Source organism: Schistocerca serialis, chromosome 3 (assembly GCF_023864345.2).
Source record: "Schistocerca serialis cubense isolate TAMUIC-IGC-003099 chromosome 3, iqSchSeri2.2, whole genome shotgun sequence".
NCBI lineage: Eukaryota > Metazoa > Arthropoda > Insecta > Orthoptera > Acrididae > Schistocerca > Schistocerca serialis.
The window spans coordinates 1,022,672,312-1,022,697,724 of record NC_064640.1 but is presented as its reverse complement, the minus strand read 5'-3'; the positions used below and the strand labels follow the sequence as shown (position 1 = coordinate 1,022,697,724).

At 42.9% G+C, this 25,413-nt stretch overlaps 1 protein-coding gene across 2 annotated transcripts in view; it reads right to left on the bottom strand.

Annotated features, from left to right (window-relative positions):
- The window catches only part of LOC126471481 (transmembrane protein 183-like), a 279,480-nt gene that overhangs the window by 51,581 nt on the left and 202,486 nt on the right, over positions 1 to 25,413 (bottom strand). The window contains exons 7-8 of one of the 2 annotated variants that reach the window (XM_050099683.1): positions 18,749 to 18,889; positions 18,264 to 18,408 (exon numbers count right to left, since the gene is read on the bottom strand). In XM_050099683.1, the coding sequence (XP_049955640.1) occupies positions 18,264 to 18,408; positions 18,749 to 18,889 (286 nt within the window). The remainder of the gene's footprint in view (positions 1 to 18,263; positions 18,409 to 18,748; positions 18,890 to 25,413) is intronic. The other variant, XM_050099684.1, reaches the window with a different exon arrangement.

Sequence of the window (25,413 nt, the reverse complement as noted above, 5' to 3'; positions counted from 1 at the left end):
CTTTCTAACTGATCTTACAAATCACCTAAATGTCTTGATTACAACTTTGCATGGCATACGAACTCATTAGTGATGTTTTTGATACCGTATTGGGTTTTAAAGAAAATTGCTGTTGTAGATAATGCAACTTTCAGAAGGATCATTTGTTCACATTTCAATGTTGCATTATATTTATGTATGTATGTATGTATTGAACTGGGGACCTAGAAATGACATAGAGGCTCCATCCCCATCGTAGCCCTCAGTGGTACAAAACCCCATGACAGGCTACAGCAGTTCACTCACACCACCACTGCCCCACACCAAACCCAGGGTTATTGTGTGGTTCAGCCCCAAGTGGAAACAACAGCTCTGTTTTCTCTGCTATACGTGCACAATTATGGTTGTTGTGAGCTTATGAGATATTTCAAGAACAAGGACTACAAGCAATGATCTTAAATAGGAGCTTATTTCAGCCTTTTTTGGTTGCAAAGCGATCTGGAACTCCTGGCGTACAGATCATCACAACCTCTTCACGATGGATAATATGAGGTGTAATAATTTTTGGAAATTCTGTTCTCTGTTTCATCCAATTTATCTTTTTCTTCAATATAAATCAGCACGAAGATCAATGAGTGGAAGGTGTAGTAGGCCTATATGAAGTAGATGTAGATAAAAACTGACAAAATACTACCTCAGAGTGAGTCTGCCGACAAATCGCTCTTCCACAGAAATTATGTATCGATGTTGGGTTGAATCTTCATATCTTTAACTATTCTGGTCCAATAATATTTAAATTCAACTGTAAAATTTATTGCAACATTTATACCCCTCTGAATAAGTGCTCTGGTAACTTTTGAGCTATTCAGGGAACAGGTGAAAGTATCTTCAAGGTGGGTGATCAACATTCAAAAGGTGGATCCATATCTCTTCCTCTTTCTCATTTTTAATAACCACATTTTTTGGCATGATTAACCATTATTACTGTAGTCGGATGCTGCCAAGAACAACGTTTTGATTCACACACTGCAAGTAATCCACTCAACTAGCAATGTGAACAGACATGCAGTAAAGGTTCCTGGCGAGAAATAAGATGCCTGTGTGAGCAGTGAGGCTGCAGTTTAAAAGCAACGAGGTTCCTAGCGAACAGCAAGATGTAATGTTCCAGCAATGAACTGCCAGCAGTGCAGCTGCAGCGTAAATGCATCTTAAGGCTGCATTCACCATGGCAACAACAACAGTTGCCAGAGGTCACCCGATAAAATCCATCAACACCTTGGTCACATTGTGGCTGATTCCCTTCGTCAGTTTTTGGTGGGTCCTATGGAGGGACAGATACCATGACACAGCTTGGAGACAAGTGCTGCACTGCAGCTTTTGCTATTAAAAAAAAAAGACACTGAATGAATGTGAATGAGCTATACACAATGAAGAGGCAAAGAAACTGGTACACCTGCCTAATATTGTGTAGGACCCCAGCAAGCACACAAATGTGTTGCAAAACGACGTAGTATGGACTTGACTAATGTCTGAAGCAGTACTGAGGGAAGTGACACCATAAATCCTGCAGGGCTGTCCATAAATCTGTGAGAGTATAAGGGGTTGGAGATCTCTTCTGAATAGAATGTTGCAAGGCATCCCAGATACGCTCAATAATATTCATTTCTGGGGAATTTGGTGGCCAGCGGAAGTGTTTAAGCTCAGAAGAGTTTTCATGGGGCCACTCTGTAGCAATTCTGGGCATGTGGGGGTGTCACATCGTGCTACTGGAATTGGCCAAGGCTGTCAGAACGCAGAATGGACATGAATGAATGCTGGTCATCAGACAGGATGCTTATGTATGTGTCACCTGTCAGAGTCGTATCAAGACATATCACGGGTCCCGTATCACTCCAACTGCACATGCCCCACACCATTACAGAGCCTCCACCAGCTTGAACAGCCCCCTGCTGACATGCATGTACCCATAAACGTCCATCCGCTTGATACAATTTGAAACCAGACCACACAACATGTTTCCAGTCATCAATAGCCGAATTTCAGTGTTGACCTGCCCAGGTGAGGCATAAAGCTTTGTGTCATGCAGTCATCAAGGGTACACAAGTGGGCCTTTGGCTCCTAAAGCCCATATCGATGATGTTTTGTTGAATGGTTCACATGCTGACACTTGCTGATGGCTCAGAATTGAAATCTGCAGCAATCTGTGGAAGGGCTGCACATCTGTCACAGTGACTGATTCTCTTCAGTCGTCATTGGTTCCGTTCTCGCAGGATCCTTTCCGGCTGCATAGATGTTCGAGATTTGATGTTTTACCAGACTTTTGATACTCACAGTACACGCATGAAATTGTCGTATGGGAAAATCCCCACTTCATTCCTACCTCAGAGATGCTGTGTCCCATTGCTCATGTGCTGACTGTAACACGTGCCATTGTAGTAACAGTAACCAGTCTAACAACTGCACCAGACACTTGTTGTCTTATATAGGCATTGCCAACCACAGTGTCATATTCAGCCTGTTTACATATCTTTGTATTTGAGAATGCATGCCTACACCAGATTCTTTGGCACGTCAGTGAATGTCTCAGAAAGAATGTATCAACTGCTGTACACTCTGTCCTCAGTTACTGGAACAGCTAGACAATACTACAATATACTAATATATGAAATGAAGGGTGAAATGTTCCTTTACATACTCAAGACAACTTACGGTTACCTTGAAAAGCAAGATTACATATAAACTGTTTTGCTATATTTATTTGAAGTTGTGCAGACACATGTCGATTAACCTTCAATGACTGACATTCAGCATACATGTGAAAGACAAGCATAAAGTTTAGAATAAGGTACTCTGAAGACCTAAAGTAAGTGGAAACACATACATCATATTTGCAAACCACTACATCCTACTGGTTTAAAAACACCAGTATGTATTAATAATAATTTGTAGATAGCTAAAACCCATCTACCACAACACAAACAAGATCCACTATAGTAACTATAAGTGTAGAATACGAGACCCTTCTCACTTGAGCAAATTATTTTTTGAGGTTATAATTTATGCCTAAAATTTCAGATAAAGATTTTGCCTACTTGTGGTTTCCAATAAACCTGCAATTTCAGTCCACAGATTCTGAACTATATCCCGATTGTGATAGTTTTCATCCTCAGGCTACCACAAAATCACTTTATTGGACAAACTTATCAGTTTCTCACAGCCCACATTCACGTAAAAGAGAACACTGATCAATGTGAACAAAGATAACAAACTGATTTGAATCTCAGTGATTGTCATCCAAAGTCTGCAGTGTGACCATGCAGGTAGTGCTCTACTGGTTTGAAAAGCTCTGCCATCTTCAGCTGATGTCAGTCATTGGTGCAATCCATTAATATTGGTGTCACTGTGACTGCAGCCCAAGTGTGTGTTTACGCTGCCACCTTCCCGCTCATCAGCATGAGCATTAAAAATCTCATGAGTCTTCTTGACACATTTAACCTGCACCATTGCTGCATGCCCCACTGTTCACTGCAATCCTCGGCAGACATTGATATCAAGCTGGTTTTTGTTTCACACCATGATGATTCCTGTATGTCCTGAATCTTGAGCCATGTTTGGCTGCTTCAAGCTCAGTCCAGCAGTGCCACATCTGACTCTGTTAGTTATTGAACAGCGGCATGGTAATTATTCCTGATGGGTAGCTAGGCTGCAGCGAAAATGTAACACAGCTGTGAGGTGTGATGCTGGTTGGCTCATTTAGTGATTAAAGGAACCAAACTACAAGGTCATCAGCCCCTCCTACTGGAACAGCCAAGTCAACAAAACTACACATGGAAAAAGGGCCTAGTGTGTGAAACCCAAGGAAAGAAAACTCCAAGGTCTACCAAAGGTCAACAAATCCTAGCAAAAGGAAAAAGGAAGACGAAAGGGGGGAAAGGAAAAAGGAAGACGAAAGGGGGGAAAGGAAAAAGGAAGACGAAAGGGGGGAAAGGAAAAAGGAAGACGAAAGGGGGGAAAGGAAGACGAAAGGGGGGAAAGGAAGACGAAAGGGGGGAAAGGAAGACGAAAGGGGGGAAAGGAAGACGAAAGGGGGGAAAGGAAGACGAAAGGGGGGAAAGGAAGAAGAAGAAGAAGAAGAAGAAAGGGGGAAAGGAAGAAGAAGAAGAAGAAAGGGGGGAAAGGAAGAAGAAGGGGGGAAAGGAAGAAGAAGAAAGGGGGGAAGGAAGAAGAAGAAAGGGGGGAAAGGAAGAAGAAGAAAGGGGGAGAAAGGAAGAAGAAGAAATGGGGGGAAAGAAAGAAGAAGAAAGGGGGGAAAGGAAGAAAGGCAGGTGAGGTGCCCTGTCCAGGGAGCAGCCAGAGGACCCAACAGACAGGAAGTGTGATGGGGAGTGTATCACCTGCCACTTACCAGAGGCACCCCAACCAACAATACCCAGAAAAGACTAGTGACATGGACAGGGTGAGAGAGGCACAGGACAACAGACAAAGAACACCAAGCCAAACAGAACATGTGAGAAGGAGGGAAGAAGAGCAAAGGAGTGGGCAGAGTGAGGGCTGAGGTGGACTACCGAGCCCAGACAGTTGCTGCCCGGTCAGGGCACAGGAGGCAACAGGGCATCCTACCAACCCCTCAATGGGGCGACAAGGCTGAGGCACCTTCCCTTAGAGAGAGTGGTAAAAATCCCCTTCACAAATAAACCGTAAAACCCTGTCAGCCACAGAGGCATCATTTGCTGACACCAGTGGTAAAAATTCAGGAAGATTTAAGGTCCACTGCAGGGCAACTAGGTTAGGACAGTCCAGTACAATGTGAACCACCATAAAACGAGTACCACAGTAACAGTGGGGCAGATCCTCACAATGTAGAGGATGACCATGAGTCAGCAAATATGACTGATAAGGAGACGGCAAAGAACAATGGGGTCCTTGTGAGACGCTCACATGGAGAACCTCCAAAAATTCACGGTCTCCTTTATCGCCCATAGTTTGTCCAGCAAAGTCAGAATATGCCATTCCATATTCCAAATCCTCAGAACATGACAGCATAATACTGACTGAAGATCCGATTCCAGAATACCGATCTCAAGAGGCAGCTTGCCAGTAGCCAATTTGGCCAGCCTGTCAATGAGTTCATTGCTCAGGATCCCAATATGACCTGGGCCCAGACAAAGACCACTGAGAATTGATATTGTCTGAGGGCAAAAAGGGAAGCCTGGATAGTCGGGACCAAGGAATGGATGGATGGTTGGTTAGTTGATTTGGGATAGCGGACCTGACAGTGATGTCATCGGTCCCATCACATTAGAAAAGGATGGAGGAGGAAGCTGGCCATGCCCTTTCCAAGGAACCATCCTGATTTAGGGAAATCACAAAAAACCTAAATCAGGATGGCTAGACATGGGTTTGAACTGAAGTTCTCCTGAATGCGAGTCCAGTGTGCTAAACACTGTGTCACCTCACTCAGTACCAAGGGATGGTGAGGGCAACACTGGTCAATAGCTTGTAAAACTGCTCAAAGAGTCACTACAGATGAGGAAAGACTCACCAGTGCAGGAATGGATACACCCAAGAGCACAATTTCACAGTGAAAACACAGAAGCCGTCTGGCAAGGAGCAGAGTTCATTACATCTGCACGAATGTAAGCAAAGCCAGCATGACCAGCAACCACCAAGCCATCAGTACAGACTACTTCTGAACCCCAAAATGCACTGAGAATGAAGAAGAATTGGCGGCAGAGGTCCTCAGGATGAGCCAAGTCTTTTGGACCTCGGTATAGATCAAGATGGAGTTGTGGACGAGGAATGCACCATGAAAATGTACACGAGTGGGCCTGGGGATGAGGTGATAGAGAGGAAAGCCAGAGTTCATAAAAAAGGGGACGGGTGCAGATGGCGATCATAACCCCAGACCTGGGCCTCCTTTGTGGGAAGTGGCTCTCCAAATCTGGAAATAGTTCAGGTGCTCTGGGAAGCAGTGGATGGATAACACTTAAATGACCAACTGTTCTTGGTGTAGAAACTGTAACAGTGAGACCCTGCCCCTGTTAGAAGGCTGATCATAGGGCTAGTCAGAAAGGCACCAGTTGCCAGTCATAACCAACAAGGTGTATTGAGTCCAGCATCTGTAATGTCAAAGGTAATGTCAAGCCATATTCGAGACCCCCATAATCCAGACAGGACTGGACCAGTGTTGTGTAGAGCCACATCAGAGTAGAGCGGTCCATGCCCTAGTTGGTGTTGATGCATCACAGAGCACTGAGGTGCAACCAACACGTCTGCTTTAGTTGATGAAGATGGGGAAGCCATGTCAACCAGGCATCAGAGACCAGTTCCAAAAAGATGATGAGAGTCTACCAAAATGAGGGACTGGTCAGCAAGGGTCTGGATGGGGATGAATTTTATGGAGACAACAGAAATGCATAACGCAGGTCTTGGCAGCCAAAAAATGGAAACCATGAGTGAGAGCCCAAGATTGCCCACAGTGTATTGCTCCCTGCAGTCTACGTTCAGCAATGTCCATCACAGGCAAACAAAAATAAATGCAAAAGTAATCAGCAAGGTGCGACATGCCAGCAATAAGCAGCAGGGTTACAGCATGAACATACCCTAAGAGAATGCAAGCTGCATGTGCATCATGCCTGCACAACAATTATAATTCCCACAGCATGGGAGTGAGACTATCTGCATGCCAGTCAAGTCAAGTGTGACATCATTATAATGTGTACATGCTGTATCAGAGATAACAGAGGCCATGTATCGACTTTTGTGATTGTTCAAGACATTAAACTGCAGTAGCTGTTATTGCAGACAAATTTAAGAGAGTAGCTGATTATTTCTTCACAATTGGTATATTGACTAAAGTTTTGGAAGCTAATGATGTGTTCTTTCTCTGAAAGTGTGAACTTGCCAGCTTTTCAAGAAATGACCTCAGAATTTGTTTTGTATACATTAAAAAAGAAAATTTGGGTTTAACATTATTGTGGCTAAGTGGGTTAAATGCCATTGCATAATGACAGAGGTGCCAAGTTCAAACCTACTGAGACAAAATCTTTTTTCCCTTATGTGAAAAAATTTGCCAAATAGCGGTATTGTTAAAATGATGGATATCTTCCATATTGTCAACCAATTACACATACCATTGAAGAAGTACATCAGTGTATCTGAAGCTGTCCTAGTGGTTTGTTCGTAAGGATGATTGAGACTCTCACCTTTAAACACACTTTTGAGATTTTCAATCTCAACAGGGAGAGACACTTATAAGAAATGAGGAATGAGGGAGGTCTTTAGTCATGTCATAATGCTAAAGTAAACATCTCAGTTAGTTTCTTTGTACAAGACAGGTACAGCATTTTTTCTGAAAATAGGTGACCAAAGAACTTTTTCCTCAAACATCAGTTTCAAGTGACTATATTGGGCTGACCATATTTGTAAACGATTCTATATATCAGTAGAATGCAAAGTTTTGATAACACTACTCACCTGACACTTATTTTCTACACATTTTAAAATTTGCACAGTAGGTTTACTTTCATTTCAGTCACCAAATGATGATGGATTTTGGACCAAAGAATTTTGTACCCACTGACTGTCGAGTAAGATGATATAAAAATATTAAACTACTTGGAAAAATAATCTCTATGGCATGCTATGCTCTTCAAAGTCTATGAGCAGTACACTATGTTGTGTGTGTCATGCAGGCTACTTTGCATGATTACAATGTCATTAGTCATGTCCCTTTTTTAGAATTGTGAGGAATATCCAGACTACCTTCATAATACAGAAATGGGAAATACATAAAAGAGAAAATTATAAAAGTTTTCAGTTCACTGCACAGCTAAAAATGACAAATTTTGATTTCCTTTTGAATGTAATTTAAAGAAAAATATAAATAACTACCGTTATGTTAAAAGTTACACATTTTCAATTAAAAGAACTTTGTGTTGGATTAACTTAAGCCTGTTGGTAAATAAGAAGACGTTTTATGAAATTTATTTCTGGTTTTGGTGAGAAACATACATACTGCAACACTGTTTTCAGATGTTGGGCATGTCAGAATAAGCTAGTGCACATATTCTTTCCATAGTCTAGTACCTACAGTCTGTTCTCATCGAGTTTAATATGCACTCCATACGACGCTGCTACTTGGCCATTTCTCGCATAAATAACAAAAAATTAGATTCTCAGCATGTTTGAACACAGTGCATTACTTCCAAATTTACTAATTTACTGTTTACAAATCGATTTGCAAGGTCATTTTCAAAAAGTTGTCAAGCTCACACTTTCAAAGAACAAAAGAGATCAGTAGCTTCCCAAATTGCAATGAATATGAGCAGCTCATTTAATCCGTGTGCAAGAATGACTAACACAGTTTAGCATCTCAAATTACCACAAAAGTCGATGCAGGGCCTCATCATCTTTGATACAGCATGTACATGTCATAATGAGGTCACGCCTGATTTTACCAGCATGCAGATCAAATTTATGCAAAATACTATCAATCAAGCTACTATCCTCACAAATTCAACAGCTAGAGACATGTCTCTCATGCTCCGCGTACCCATAATCCCCCCCAATCGAGGTTTTGTTTGCAATATCGAGGCTCAAGGTCAGAGAGCATGCAAAATTGCAGGTGGATAGAGCAGGGGGGGGGGGATGAACACAGATACTGGGAAGGAGGAGATGGACAGAGAGAGGGGGAAGGGGAGGAGATGGACAGAGAGGGAGGAGATGGGGTGATATACAGAGAGATGGAGGGGGCAGGGGAGGAGGAGAAGAACAAAGAGAGGGGGACAGGAAATTTGTCCATACATCCAGTTCCTGTACATATTTATCAATTGAAATCCATTGCAAGGTTTGCTCATGTATCAATTTCTGTGGAGTTGAAATGTTTCTTACCTCAATTCAAATATATACTGGTTCTTCACTTCTGGTTAAGAAACAACATATAAAACACACAGAATGGAGTACACATAATTCACAATAGATAACATACACAACAATCCTGCTCACATATAAGGGTGAAATTGTGAGAAAAGGAAAGGCATCAGGTAGAAACGAGTACCAGACCAACAATGACTGAACACATTAAACCCAGGTTATGAAAAGCAAAATAGTACCGGGAAAGAGAAGATAACACAAAGTGGAGGAGATACTACAACAGTACTGGTGGCAAGAGAGACCTGCAGAGATACTGGTAGGCTGAATGGTTTTTTTTTGTTTTTTTTTGTTTTGTTTTTTTTTTTTTTGTTTTAGGGCGCACAACTACAATGGTCATTAGCGCCCACACTAAGTTAGGAATGCACCGCGAGGCACAAGGTTAAAACAGCAACTAAAAGGGACAATACTATAAAAGACAGACAGGCAGAGGATCAAAAAACAGCATAATCAAATGTCCTTAGACAGGTTTGCCAAGTTGATAAAACGAAGAATGCGAGCAGCTGCTCCTGGGTCATCCGCTAAAATGGCATCTAGAGTACATGGCAGGCCAAGATCAACATGCAGTGTATTAAAATTCGGACAGGACGTTAAAATGTGGCGGACCGTCAGCAATTGCCCACATGGGCAGAATGGCGCCGGCGCCGGCGCAGCCGTCAGCAGATGGTGATGGCTGAACCGGCAGTGTCCAATTCGTAACCGGGCCAAAACGACCTCCTCCCGCCGAGAAGGGCGTGAAGAGGACGTCCAAGCTGCAGGAAGAGGTTTCAAGGTCTGAAGCTTGCTGTCCGTAAGTGCAGCCCAATTGGCATGCCCCAGCGACAAAATGCGCTGACAAATGACCGTGCTACAATCTGATGAACTTCGAACGAAGTTCGACAAAATGGGAGCGGTATACCGAACTGGGGGTAACCTCCTTTTGGAGCGAGCTGAGGTCAAGGTGAATGCGAACCTGAGCCTGGAGCCAAGGTGGCGTTTGGCTCTCGCCCACTCGAAAGGTTCCAGGGAGTGAAAAATCAAGGTGCTGAAGGATGCGACGAAAGCGAACTCCAGGGGGTAGCAGGGCAGAGACATACAACCCGTATTGATGGTCGAGAGAGTCGTCAAAAAAGGAACGATAAGGCGGGTGGTCGGGCATTGACAGTAGCCGACAGGCATACGGGCAACGCAGTATATCGCGCCGGTAGGTTAGTGGCAATTCACCGGCTTCAGCATGAAGACTCTTGACGGGACTAGTATAAAACGCTCTGATGGCAAGACGTAAACCCCGATGATGTATGGAGTTGAGGTGGCGTAAGATGGACGGCCATGCAGAGGAGTATACAAAGCTCCCATAACCCAGCTTGGAGTGGACGATCGACCGATATAGGCGAAGTAGGACGGTTTGATCCGCTCCCCACGACATACCACTGAGAACACGGAGGACATTTAGAGAACGGGTACAACGGGCAGCCAAATATCACACATGTGGAGACCAGCTAAGTTTCCTGTCAAATGTAAGACCGAAAAATTTTGTTGTCTCCACGAATGGAAGAGCAACGGGACCGAGCCGTAAGGACGGTGGGAGAAAATCTTTGTAGTGCCAGAAGTTAATACAGACCGTCTTCTCGGCAGAAAAACGGAAGCCATTGGCGACACTCCAGGAGTAAAGACGGTCAAGACAACGCTGAAGACAGCGCTCCAGGAAACATATACGCTGCTCGCTGCAATAGATGGTAAAATCGTCCACGAAAAGGGAGCCTGATACATCAGCTGGGAGGCAATCCATTATTGGATTGATCGCTATGGCGAAGAGAGCGACACTCAAAACTGAGCCCTGTGGCACCCCATTCTCCTGGCGAAAGGCGTCAGACAGGACGGAACCCACACGTACCCTGAATTGTCGATCCATTAAAAAGGAACGAATAAAAAGAGGGAGGCGACCACGAAGGCCCCATGTATGCATGGTGCGGAGAATGCCCGCCCTCCAACAGGTGTCGTAAGCCTTCTCCAAATCAAAGAACACAGCCGTGATCGGGCGCTTCCGCAAGAAGTTATTCATAATGAAGGTCGACAAGGTAACCAGATGGTCAACAGCAGAGTGGGGCCTACGAAATCCACATTGTACATTGGTAAGTAGGCGTCGAGATTCGAGCAGCCAAACCAAACTAGAGTTAACCATTCGCTCCATCACCTTACAGACACAGCTGGTAAGCGAGATGGGTCGATAACTGGATGGCAAGTGCTTGTCCTTCCCCGGCTTAGGAATCGGGACAACAATAGACTCGCACCAGCATGTGGGAGCATGACCCTCAATCCAGATGCGATTATAAGTACGAAGAAGAAAACCTTTACCCGCAGGAGAAAGGTTCTTCAGCATCTGAATATGAATAGAATCAGGCCCTGGAGCGGAGGACCGTGACTGGGCAAGTGCATTTTCGAGTTCCCGCATGGTGAATGGGGCATTATAACTTTCACGATTCGAGGAGCGGAAGTTAGGTGGCCTAGCCTCCTCTGCCTGTTTTCGGGGGAGGAAGGCAGGGTGGTAATGAGCGGAGCTCGAAACCGCTGCGAAAAAGCGGCCGAAGGCATTGGAGACATCCTCAGGGGCCACAAGGACGTCATTCGTGACCGTCAAGCCAGAAACTGGGGAGTGGACCTTAGTGCCAGATAGCCGGCGCAGGCTACCCCAGACAACAGGAGGAGGAGTAAAACTGTTGAAGGTGCTTGTGAAAGCAGCCCAGCTGGTTTTCTTGCTTTCTTTAATAACACGACGACACTGCGCACGTAATCGTTTATAAGTGATACAAGGTGCGTAAAGCACGTCGACGAGCACGTAAAGCGTCTCTACATGCTGCGGTCCACCAGGGGACAGGTACACAACGTGGAAAAGAAGTAGTGTGAGGGATGGACTATTCAGCAGCAGTGAGAATGACTTCCATGAGGTGTGCGACTGACTATCGCAGCTTGCGAAGGTTTGATCCTGAAAGGTCGCCCTGGAAGAGAAGAGCCCCCAGTCTGCTTTAGAGATGTTCCAACTAGTTGAGCACGGAGAGGGGGTATGATGCAGGAGATGGATAACACATGGGAAGTGGTCGCTCGAATACGTATTAGAAAGTGCATACCACTCAAACCAGCGTGAAAGTTGGGTAGTACATATAGAGAGGTCTAAATGGGAATAGGTGTGAGATGTGTCCGAAAGAAAATTAGGGGCGCCAGTATTGAGGCAGAGAAGATTGAGGTGGTTGAAAAGGTCTGCTAACAGGGAGCCCCTCGGGCAGGATGCTGGAGAGCCCCAAAGGGGATGGTGGCTATTGAAGTCGCCAGTTAACAAAAATGGTGCAGGTAGCTGAGAAATAATTTGCATCATGTCTGCCCTCGTAACAGCAGACGACGATGGAGTGTAAACAGTACAAATGGAAAATGTAAAAGTGGGGAGAGTAATTCGGACGGCAACTGCCTGCAGGCCGGTATGCAATGTGATGGGATCATAGTAAATATCATCCCGGACCAGCAACATAACCTCTCCATGAGCCGGAATACCTGCCACAGGGGGTAGGTCAAAACGCACCGAGGTATAGTGTGCCAAGGCAATTTGATCACATGGGCGTAGCTTCGTTTCCTGGACTACTACGACGAGCGGACAGTGCAAGCGGAGCAGCAATTTTAAGTCCTCTCGGTTGGAGCGAATGCTGCGAATATTCCAGTGAATAAGTGCCATCGTGAGAAGAAAAAGAAAAAGGTGAAGCAAGAAGGGGGTCACCTCGAAGGCCGCCGAGGGCTTGGCTTCGAGCGAGCACTACCACCGCTATCAGTAGGCAGAGAGTCATCGTCCATTGGTTCTATAGGTTCATCGGCCATCTTGTTAAGATGGCCGGGAGGAGGAGCTTCCTCTGCAGGTAAACGGCCAGATGTACGGCTACCAGCGGTGCGGCCAGGCGAAACGGATGACGGCCTGGGGCGGCAAACGCTGGGTGGGGCAGGAGGAGAAACACGCCGTGGTGGAGAAGGAGAACTTTGCTTCCTATGAGCCTTCTTGGAAGGTCTTTTAGTGGAAGTACTGGTCAATGGCTGGGAGTTTGAGGTACGTAGGAAGTCTGCACGGGACGGTTCCTTCTTGAAGGCCCGTGCATCTGACTTCCGAGTCTTCGTCTTGGCAGAAGCTGATGAAGGTGCTTGTGCCTTAGGGGTGACGGGAGGAAGAGGAGACGTTGACCGGGTGATCTTAGCACTGGCCGAACGGACGACTGTAGTGCTGAAGGTCAGATCGCATGTCTGTGTCGCCACCTCCCTGGTAGTCCGAGGAGAGGTGAGGACAGTACTGTATTTCCCCGCTGGGAGCAGCGTGGGCTTCCTACTAGCAAATAGCTTGCGAGCAGCCGAGGTGGACACTTTCTCTTTGACCTGAATTTCCTGTATACAGTGTTCTTCCTTGTAGATGGGACAGTCGCGGGAGGACGCTGCATGGTCACCCTGACAGTTCACACAATGAGGAGACGGAGGTGGACAGTCACCCTCATGGGCATCCCTGCCACAAGTGACACATTTAGCCGCATTAGAACAAGACTGGCGAGTGTGATTAAAACATTGACACTGGTAGCAGCGCGTAGGTGTCGGGACATAGGGGAGAACAGAAATAACCTCTTAGCCCGCGTTGATGCGCGACGGGAGCTGAACACTATCAAAGGTCAAGAAAAGTGTCCGGGTCAGTACAAGGTCATTGTTGACCTTTTTCATGACCCTATGGACAGCCGTCACGCCCTGCTCAGTCAGGAAAGACTGAATCTCCTCGTCAATCAATCAGTCGAGTGATCGAGTATATACCACACCACGCGACGAATTCAAAGTGCGGTGAGCCTCCACCCGGACAGGGAACGTGTACAGGAGTGTGGCCCGAAGCAGTTTTTGTGCCTGAAAGGCGCTCTCAGTTTCTAGTAACAAGATACCGTTATGCATTCTGGTACAAGACTGGACAGATCCGGCTATGGCATCTACGCCCTTCTGAATAACGAAAGGGTTGACAGATGAAAAATTCTTCCCGTCCTGAGATCGAGAAACTACGAGGAACTTTGGGGCAGGCGGTAGTACTTTTGTCACTGGTGGCTGGTCAAGTTTCCGTTTTTTGGCAGAAGTCAAGAGAGAAGAAGAAGAAGAAGAAGAAGAGAAATCCATTGCGGAGGAATCCCCCACGATTGCCAGCGTCTCCGATGGCGCGCTCCTTCCTTGTGGGGACCCTCTCAGAGGGCACTCCCGCCTTAGGTGAATGTTTACACCTCAGGTCACACCTCCCGAGAAACGGACGGAGGGACCAATCGGCATGGTTGGAAGGTGTCAGCTCAGGCAATCACCCCTCCCTGGGCCTGGCCTTTACCAGGGGGTATGTGCGTGCCTTACTTGTCTACACAGGGCGGGGAATTACGCGTTACCCAGTCGCCGGCTACGCGTGCGAACGCGTGGGTCGACCTTCAGGCACGCACAGGGAGGAAAGAAGAAGAGGAAAAAGAAGGGAGAGAGGGAGAGAAAGGACAGACTGTCTCAAACGCCGAGGCGGAGACCAGAGGATGGAGAAGAAGGCAAGGGAAAAAGTAAGGAAGACAGTGAGAGGGAGAAGGACAAAGAAAGGAACAAAACAAAGGAAGGAAGAAACCAGAGTATGTGAAAAACCAAAATGACCACAAATATAAGTCGTGGAACCGTCCGTCTCTGGACGCAGGCGCAAAACTACCCCCTAGAGGGGGAGGGACTTCTTTTTGTCGCCTCTTACAACAGGCTGGAATACCTCGGGCCTATTCTAACCCCCGGACCTGCAGGGGGGAGACCGAATGTGACATGTAGTAAGGTTTAACAGATCCAATAGCCTTATTATCACTCCTAATAAGTATTATTTTGTACCTTATTTTCCTAACGTGTGTGTGTGTGTGTGTGTGTGTGTGTGTGTGTGTGTGTGTGTGAGGGAGAGAGGGAGGGAGGGAGGGGGAGAGAGAGAGAGAGAGAGAGAGAGATGTGTTTATTGCTTAAATTATAGCTTACATCTGACTGATCTTGTCCTCCAGGTCTACCCCCTCCACCGAAAACATCTAGTTATGGGCTACTGAGATTGATGAACCCTAGCATTGAGTTCAAGCAGTATGGAATGACACACCCTAATGTTATCATCTACGTTCAGTTTGGCATTCTGCCCAGCAGGATTAGAGCAATACTTACTACCAGACCTGTCAATTCGGTGTACTAAATTTCACAATTTCACACATTGCTTACACCCCCCCCCCCCCCCCCTCCTGCCCCCTCCACATCACTTATAAATTAAATCTTGTGTTCCTCCTACTATACTGTATACATAAAAATTAGTAAACGTTTGCCACTTGCTATCCATTCTCAGGCTACAACTTTGCATAGACAGCAGAGTACTTTACTTGCAAAAATTTGAATTTTATACCTTTTTCTCAATTCTGAACAACAACCACCTATTACAAATTACTGTCAGTTGATCTGACTAGGCACTAAACTGACTCCATAAAAGAGCATCCACTGGGCATAATGGTATTAGCTCATTACTGACGCATTACTGTCCACAATAATAAATACCTTCAATCACACCATGACCACAACATGTTCTTCAAGGCTCAGAAATGGGCTCGTCCGGCCACTACTTGAGGAGAGCACTGCCACAGCATTATCTAACTACAGGCCCATATGACTATAGTGTAAGAAGTTAGTATGTACAGGGTGGTGCAAATAAAAAGTGGCCCAGACAAGTGGGTACGATTGGATATGAATGTATACATATAACCACACCCCATGATACGCACATCAAGTGTACGCCACCACACAATCCACACTGGTTCAGTGCATAGTGCAGGCTGTGACAGTGTGAGTGGAGCAGTGCAAAGGTGACAATGGTACTCACAATGGAGCAGCAGGTGCTGGCTGTAGAAAGTTACATGACAACAAAGTTATGGAAACAGTGTGGTCGGTTGTTTGCTGAGGAGTTTAATGGCGTCAGAGTGAAAGCAAAGAGTGCCATGCAAGGCTTAGTCCAAAAATTGTGCCATATAGCATCTGTTTCGAATACATCAAAAAACATTCCGAAATGTGCCTGCACACCAGAAAATGTGATTGCGGCTCACCAGAAAATGTTTCAGAGTTCTATCAAACAAGCCTGACACCTGTCACAAGAGACCAGTATATCACGTCAGTCACACAGACAAATACTCCATCAGGCCCTGCACAAGCATCCCTACTGAGTGTACATTGTTCGTGCATCATGAATGGCTTGGACATGGATCTGTTCTTTATGTCTAACGAATCGGTTTCACCTGAGTGGTTATGTCAATTCACAGGTTATGTGCAGCAGAGAATCTGCATAACTTCCACAAAACACCACTGCATGATTAGAAGGTTGGGGTAGTGTGTGCAGTGTCTGCATGCTGCATTATTGGTCCCATCTTGTTTCATGAGATCCTGACTTCAGTACGTCACATTGTCAACACTTTGAAACCATTTGTGGCAGCATTAACAGAGGAGGAAAAGACCTACAGTTACTTCCAATAGGCTGGAGCAACTGCCCAACAGCTGCCAAACATTGGAACACATTTACGCAATCTTCATGCCTGACAGAGTTGTTAGCAGAGGTCCATCTGGTCGCAGGCCTTGCTGGCTTCCCACGTCATCTGGTCTGTCAGTGTGAAATTACTTTGTATGGGGAGCCCTCAAGTCTAAGCTGTATTGCAACAATCCTCAGAACTTTCAAGAACTGCAGCAGAACATTTCACATGAAACTGCAGCAATGCCAACAGTCTAGCTTTGATCTGCTTTCAACAACTTGCTGACCAGGGCCCAAAAGTGCCAAGGGATGAATATTTGTCACTTTCAAGATCTGCTATTGTCAGGTAAGTACTGTATTTCCTTTCCTCTGCTGTGTTTCTTTGTACCCTGGAACTCTGTCCTCTAGGTTGCCTTTATCTGTAGTACTCTATGGAGTATGTTACATTTCTACTTTTTATCAACTGTACTCAAGGAAAAATAGAATATTTATAAGGAGTAGCCATGCTCACTGCTGTGTGATATTAATTTTTATTTCTTTTACTTTCACTACAGATATGTTTTGGCAAACTTGCCATTATTGACTGACCTGCATTACAATATGCGTAACATTATTTTCATTACACATATTTATGTTATAGCAGAAATATTAATATCAATGTCACACAGCAGCATGCCTGGGCACTCCTTATAAATGTTTCTTGTCGACTTATACTATGCTAGAGACCCTATGGAGTATAAAAATAGGATTACTCAACATGTTTGGTGTCGCACATATATAGAAGGCAGCTATTGTGTTAGGTGTATGAGATCCATGAGGGATTAGGGAATGGCATTCACAATTCATAGTACAGAATCAGCAAAGAGTAACAAGGCACAGAATTTCGTCTTCAGTGGCAGGGATTCTTAAGCTCTGAAAAACATCATCATAAGGAAGCACAGGAAGTGCATGACTGAAGAGATATATCACCTCCATTAGCATTTCAAATAATCAAAAACTGAACACTTGCCAGTGGTGGTCACAAAATTTCAGGTCACCATGAACATGTTGGTATGACACTAATTATTCTTAGAACCTTCAACATGGAACAATGATGATTATAAGGAAATAGTATGGACTGATGAGACACTTTTTGCCAATTTCCAACAATATGCCACACTTACGTTCAGCAACAACTTACTTAAGACAGCTTACAGTCTAGAATTATTACACACTTTTAGGTGGTTGAGTATCCAACAGTACACAATGTCAAATTCCAAGAACACCGCTATGAGTATCCAGTCATGGTGTGAAATGTGTGGACTGATGACAATGGTAAGATGGGCTGAGGTTAACTTAAAACTGGACTAATTGTGCTCACTGAAGTGTTTCACTCAAACAAGAATCTGTGACAGCATCCCATGAAAATGTAGTCATGGGATGAACTCAAGGTGTTGAACATCTCCAATGAAACTTCACTGCCCAGTTTCATTATCTTACTGATGCCCTTCTGCAAGAACTTCAGAAATTTACAAGTCATATCAACTGTGGAACAGGAACAACACACACTAATTGATATATGAATATCAAACCACACGAGGCAGAAATAACACTGTCCGTTATACAATTTACTGCACTCAGGTCATGTTCACTAATAATGATGGTATTATCATGATTATAAAAGGTATAATACTCTAGTATTATGGTAGTAATGGTCCATCTTTGGAAAAACTTGAATTTTAAAACTGGCAAATGTTAAGTCCTACTTGAAAGTAGAGAAGATATAACCTACTACTACAAATGTAAAAGAAACCCAGCTACATCTACAGCTATACTCCACAAACCACCTTACTGTGTGTGGTGGCGATACTTCTTGTATCACTATTATTTCCTCCCTTTCCTGCTCCATTCGTAAAGTGTAGAGCAAAATTTGAACATCGGATTTTAACTGGTATTTCATACTGATTATTGCACTTCTCCAAAACCAGCTGTTCGTGCTACACACACATCATACATGTAAAAAAGAAACACAAAATTACTCAGCATCGGAAAAAATCAGACAAGCACAAGGTAGCAGAACAAGCACGGGAAAACATCAGACATGAGCACAGGCAGCAGAACAAGATTTGAACAGAAATAAAAATTATTTTCAATGCATAAAAGTTAATGTTGTTAATGGATAAGACTTAATGTAGTTCATTAAATATTAGTAAAAGGCTATACACAATCCACTTATCCACTTTTTTATAAATCTGCATGCGTGCGCGCGCGCCCACACACACACACACACACACACACACACACACACACACACACACACACACACTAGTTTTTTACCTTTAGCATTACACAGTAGGCCGATTGATTGACTGTGATATCATTCCACCATTCGTCAAACTTTTCTGGTTTCCATCTGCTCTTGTTATAAAAATCATACAATTCAAAGTGGTAAATCCATTCCGTGCCTCTTCTATTTCTCTGTGAACAGCAACAAACAAATTATCATTGATGATAGAGAACAAAACTCAAATGGGCAAGGATCACAAGAAATTGAGATAAGAGTGTGCCATCAGTGGTATACATGGCTGTAGATATGATTTTATGCAGCTGTTAAAGAGTTCTGATTTGTCTCTTGGGGAGATTTCACTGCTCAAAAACATGCTCTAGGACTACTGCTTCACAGTATATTCCCTCAAGAAGTTTGTTGTAAATAATCCACTGTAGTTCGAAAGGACCAAATTTTTTACAATATTACTATACAAGAAGAAAAAATTACATTTATTACACCTAAGGTTAGCTTTAGCACAAAAAGGGATGCACAATGCTGGTCCATCACACAAAGTGGACAAAAGTGACATTACACCTTGTTGGTGTTGACAATACAGTGGAATTTTTATTTTAAGTTCTCCAATTTTACATTTTCACGATTCTACACCATAAATTAATAGCCCCTGTGAAAAACCCATAAGATCACTGCTAAAAATTCCCTCATTTTATGTTTCTTCCTATTCTTCTAAGTTCGTACTCGACATGTCACATGACTTCGTCCCATTTTCTTCCTACTGACACTTGATGTGACTAAACGAGTTATAAGTGGTACGGAAGACAAATGGTTTACACCATGGGTGGTGGCGGAGGTAAGGGAATTAGGCTGTTGTGGACAGGGGTGGGGGTGGGGGTGGGGGCGAGAGAAGAAATGCTGACATAATCCACGATTTGCATTGCCAACACAACTTGCAACATTTAGCTTCACCGTGCAATTATGATACAACTACTCCTAGGTTGTTGCAATAATGGAAAATGAAACATTGTCTCAAAATATGGTAGAAAACCCAAAGAGATTCTGGTTGTATGTAAAGTACACCAGTGGCAAGAAACAGTCAATACCATCACTGCGTGATAGCGATGGAAATGTTATCGTTGACGGTGCCACTAAACTGGAGTTACTAAATACAGTTTTCCATAATTCCTTCATGAAAGAAGACGAAGTAAATATTTCAGAATTCAAAACCATAACAGCTGTTGGCATAAGTGACATAAAAATAGATATCTTAGGTGTTGTGAAACAGCTCAGATCACTTAAGAAAGGCAAGTCTTCTGGTCGAGATGGTATACCAATCAGGCTCCTTTCAGAGTATGCAGACACAATAGCGCCTTTCTTAGCAATCGTATACAACCGCTCACTTGACAAAAGGTCTGTTCCTAAAGACTGGAAAGTAGCACAGGTCGCACCAATATTCAAGAAAGGAAATAGAAGTAACCCATTGAATTAAGACCCATATCACTGACCTCAATTTGCAGTAGGATTTTGGAGCATATACTGAACTCTAACATTATGAATCACCTTGAAGAAAATGACTTGTTGATACATAACCAACACAGATTCAGAAAATGTCATTCTTGTGCAACACAGCTAGCTCTTTATTCAAATGAAGTAATGAGTGCTGTCAACAAGTGATCTCAGATAGATTCCATATTCCTAGATTTCTAGAAGGCTTTTGATACCGTTCCTCACAAGCAACTATAAATCAAATTGCATGCATATGGAATATCGTCTCGGTTGTGTGACTGGATTCGTGATTTCCATTCAGAGAGGTCACAGTTCGTAGTGACAGACGGTAAATCATCGAGTAGAACACAAGTGATATCTGGCATTCCGCAATGTAGTGCCATAGGCCCTCTGCTGTTCCTGATTTACATAAATGATCTAGGTGATAATCTGAGCAGCCCCCTTAGATTGTTCACAGATGACGCTGTAATTTACCATCTAGTAAATTCATCAGACGATCAATTCCAGTTACAAAATGATCTAGAGAGAATACCTGTATGGTGCGAAAAGTGGCAACTGGCACTAAACACAGAAAAGTGTGAGGTCATCCCCATGGATACTAAAAGAAATGTGATAAATTTTGGGTATACCATAAATCATATGAATCTAAGGGCTGTCAATTTGACTAAATACCTAGGAATTACAATTATGAACAACTTAAATTGGAAAGACTACATAGATAATATTGTGGGGAAGGAGAAACAAAGACTGCACTTTGTTGGCAGAACACTTAGATGATGTGACAAACCCACTAAAGAGACAGCCTACATTACACTTGTCTGTCCTCTGCTGGAATATTGCTGTGTGGTGTGGGATCCTTACCAGGTTGGATTGACGGAGGACATCGAAAAAGTGCAAAGAAGGGCAGCTCGTTTCGTGTTATTGCGCAATAGGGGTGAGAGTGTCACTCATATGGTACACGAGTTGGGGTGGCGGTCACTGAAACAAAGGCGGTTTTCTTTGCGGCGAGATCTATTTATGAAATTTCAATCACCAACTTTCTCTTCAGAATGTGAAAATATTTTGTTGACACCCACCTATGTGAGAAGTAATGATCATAATAATACAATAAGAGAAATCAGAGCTCGAATGGAATGATTTAGGTGTTCCTTTTCTCCCACGTGCCATTCGAGAGTGGAATAATGATGATGATGATGATGATGATGATGATGATGATGATGATGATAATAATAATAATAATAATAATAATAATAATAGCGTTATCCAACATCGAATGGTACACTGCACATGTACAAAGAAACAGTAATGATTAAAGTTATTTGTACAATACACAAGACACATTCTTCTGAAAACGTCATTAATTTACTACAAAATTACAATAAGGTTTTTACTTATTTCTATTCACATAATTTCACAAAGCATTTGTTGTTCTTCATATAAGTATGGTACTCTTCTCATGTGTAGAAAGGGTGTTTTACTAAAAATTTCTTAAGCTGATGTTTCAGTTTAATTGTAGGAAGAGCCATGACTGCTCTAGGGAGTGCATTAGCTAATTTTATACCTGCATACTGAGGCCCCTTTTCGTAAAGTGCTGTTCTGTGGCTGCCAATGTAAAATCTTTCTTTATTTCTAGTATTGTACTGGTGGAAATCTGAATAAGTGTTTGGGTGCAGTCTTTTCTCAAGCAATATGGCTTTTAGAATGTATGTGTTTATAACAGTTAACACCTCTGTTTTTGGAAACAAGTTGCGACAAGATTCCCCATATTTTGCTCCACAGATTATTCTCACACCCCTTTTTTGAAGAATGAGTAGCTTATCTAGATTAGCTTTGGTTGTTGCTCCCCAAATTTCAATACCGTAGTTCAAGTGAGAGGAGAAAAGAGCATGGTATGCAGTCTTTAGGACTACGGTGTCTCTACAGAACTTGCTAATAGTACTGATTGCAAATATATTTTTTGACAACTTAGTTGCTAGAGAGTCAATATGTGTGTCCCATTTCAGGTTGCTTTGGATTGTTACGCCAAGGAATTTTACACTAGACTCTTTCTTTACCAATTCGTTGCCCATGTATAATTTAATTTCATTATTCAAACTACTTTTGTTAAACTCCATCAAACATGGTTTACTGGTGCTTACATTTAAGTGGCTTTCATTAAAAAACTGAACAATTTCTTTTGTCACATTATTACACTCAGCCTCTAGTTCATTACATGATTCCTTTTTACATACAATGGACGTGTCATTGGCATACAGAACAATTTTGGAATTTATAGTACAGTATTTAATATCATTTACATGGATCAAGAACAGAAGGGGGCCCAATACCGAGCCCTGGGGCACCCCATATTTTATGCAAGTGATCTCTGATTTGTAGACACCACTTTCCGTTTTAAGTAGAACAAACTGCTTTCTATTGCTCATATAACACTTTATTAGGTCATAAGCAGCGCCTCTAATGCCCATGTTCCATAGCTTGTCTAATAGGATGTCAACGTTCACACAATCAAAGGCTTTTTCCAGGTCTAGGTATACACCCGCCACATGTTCCTTGCTTTCGATACCCCCTAACACCTCTTCAATTAGTTGAGCAGCTGCAGTGCTAGTTGATTTACCTTTTACGAATCCATTTTGATTTTCGAATGTCAGGTTGTGTTTGTTAAGAAAGTTTATAATCCTGTTGTATATAACTTTCTCAACTATTTTGGAAAAGACAGGAAGGATTGAGACTGGTCTGTAGTTTTCTATTTTGTTGTTGTCACCTTTCTTAAAAATGGGTGTTACCTGTGCTATTTTTAGTCTGTCTGGAAAGGTGCCCGATTCTATTATATCGTTGACTGCTGCAGACAGAGGTACAGAGACATTTTGGCTACAGGCTTTTAAAACATTAGTATTTAGGTCATCATGCACAGCTGAATTAGAGGGTTTTAGAGAGCTAATGATGCCCATTATTTCTGCACAGTTTGTGGGGGCTAGATATATACTATGGTCACATGTATTACCTTTAAAACTGTAGTGCATGTTTTTATGTTTGTCATTTATGGCTTCCCCTACGGAAGAAAAATATTCATTAAAAATATTTGCAATTTCCAGTTGGTCTTTTATGAGCATGCCATTGTGGTTAATAGTAAAGTCCATACAGGATTTGTCATTGCCGGTTCTAAAACTGTTTATGACTGCCCAGATGCCAGTAGTTACATTGTGTGAGTTTTGAAGCTTATTTGCAACATAGTTGCTCCTGGTCTGTGTAAGTAAGTCCTTATAGTGTGCTTGATATATTTTGAAGGTTTCCTTTAGCTCAGGAATCTCTCTATTATCCAGCATTGCACTGTGGAGTAGTTTTAATTTTTCCCTCGCTTCAGTGACATTACTATTTACCAAAATATTTTTGTTTATAGTTTTTGTTTGTTTCATTTTTGTGATTACAACTGGGCATGTGGTATCAAAGCAGTAATAGAAGTCAACAGCAAAGTTATCATATGAAAAGCTATTATTTTCAAACCATTTTATTTGTGCTAGCATCCAGTTTAGTCCATTTATGTTGTCATTATACATTATTCTTTTAGTTACAAACTGTTGCTTTGTGGTGACAGTGGGGGCCTCATGGCGTTCCAATTTAAGCTGTACTGCATGGTGATCTGAGATTGCTAGTTTTAAAACCGATGCAATGTGGGATAGGTGGGTCATGTTTGTTATTATGTTGTCAAGACATGTTTTACTATTGCCAATTTCTCTAGTGGGTTCCCGAATGAGTGGGGTCAGGTTAAATTCATCACACAGACGATGTAACTTTTTGGTGCTGACATCATTTGTTAATAAATCTATATTTATATCCCCTGTAACTATAATATTTACATGACCATTTGGCCCAGAAAATGTTGTGTCTATGTATACAAGCAAGTCAGAAAGATTTACAAAAAAGGTATCTGTATTTGCTGCAGGTGGCCTGTAAACACCGATAACTGTTATGTTATCTCTACCCCATTTCAGGTTTATTGCAGCAAATTCTGAGACTCCTTCCAAGCAGAAGTAGTATGAAAATGGTTCGATGAACCATCTACCAGGCACTTAAGTGTAGATGTAGATGTATATCTTGGGAGTGTCGTCTGTGTGGTTGTGTGTGTGAATGTGTGTAACTTTACTACAAAAAAGAGCAAGATCTCAAAAGCTAGTGTGGATATGGCTTTCTGCTACATGTTTCTATGTTCCACACATCAATCCACTATAGGTGAACAGTTGTCTTTCCTTTATTTTACATATCAATTAGAGTTTAAAGCTGATAAACACAGTAAAGTCTACAAATGAAACTACCATGTTGCACTGAAACTTTTAAAAAACAAAGCAGCTTCCATGAATGAAACACTATTAAGTGAAAAAATTGTAGCGTTGGTGAATACAGAAAAAAAAGAAGGGTGTACAACCGACAAACAGGTAGGCATGGACCAGTTTAGAGTACAAAAACTGTGCACTTAGGCCGAAACAAAGTATCAGAAATTATTTTCTAATAAGCACAAAAGTGCTTCAAATTATCAAAGCTGCAAGCTGCACCATCAATGTTTGTGAAAGAATGACAATAAATTAGTTAAATATGCATTTTAAAAGGAAACGAATGCAAAATAATAAAAGCTCAATAGAAGTGTTACACCGCAGGATAGTATTCCCGGCGGACACAAAAAATTCATTCAAGTTCTACCCTGAAAACTCCCGGAAGCCAAACCGCCTGCCTCACCAATGATCCGTAGACTGCCAGCTGGGGGAAATACTGAGCGAGTTGTGGCAAACATGGAAGCTATCACAGCACTGGGGAGCAAATGAGCACTCGAGTCCGCAATAAAGCATAACAACATCAAGGAAGCCGGGAGGTACTGTCATACTAGTGACAAAGCAGAGTGTTGTAAGGAAGGCTTGGTGCAATGAAAACATAAGTATTCAGGTGCAGAACCAGCAAAAAAGAACCTCTGAAAGGTGAAGCTGCGAAAGTCTGAAGCCACTAGGAGAGCTGACGGTGAGGGGAAAACCAGGGCACACGATTTCCTAGCCATCAACACTGCCACAGAGCATGCAGAGCGCACTGGAAGCACAAACATAAATATCCCACACTTCTTAGCAAATGGGTGATTGCTGATTGCCAGCAGCCCAGTGCATAGTCTCAAGCCCTTGTGTCAGTCCCAGCTATCCAGTGTGAGGGGAGTCTATGCAGGTCAACACTCGGC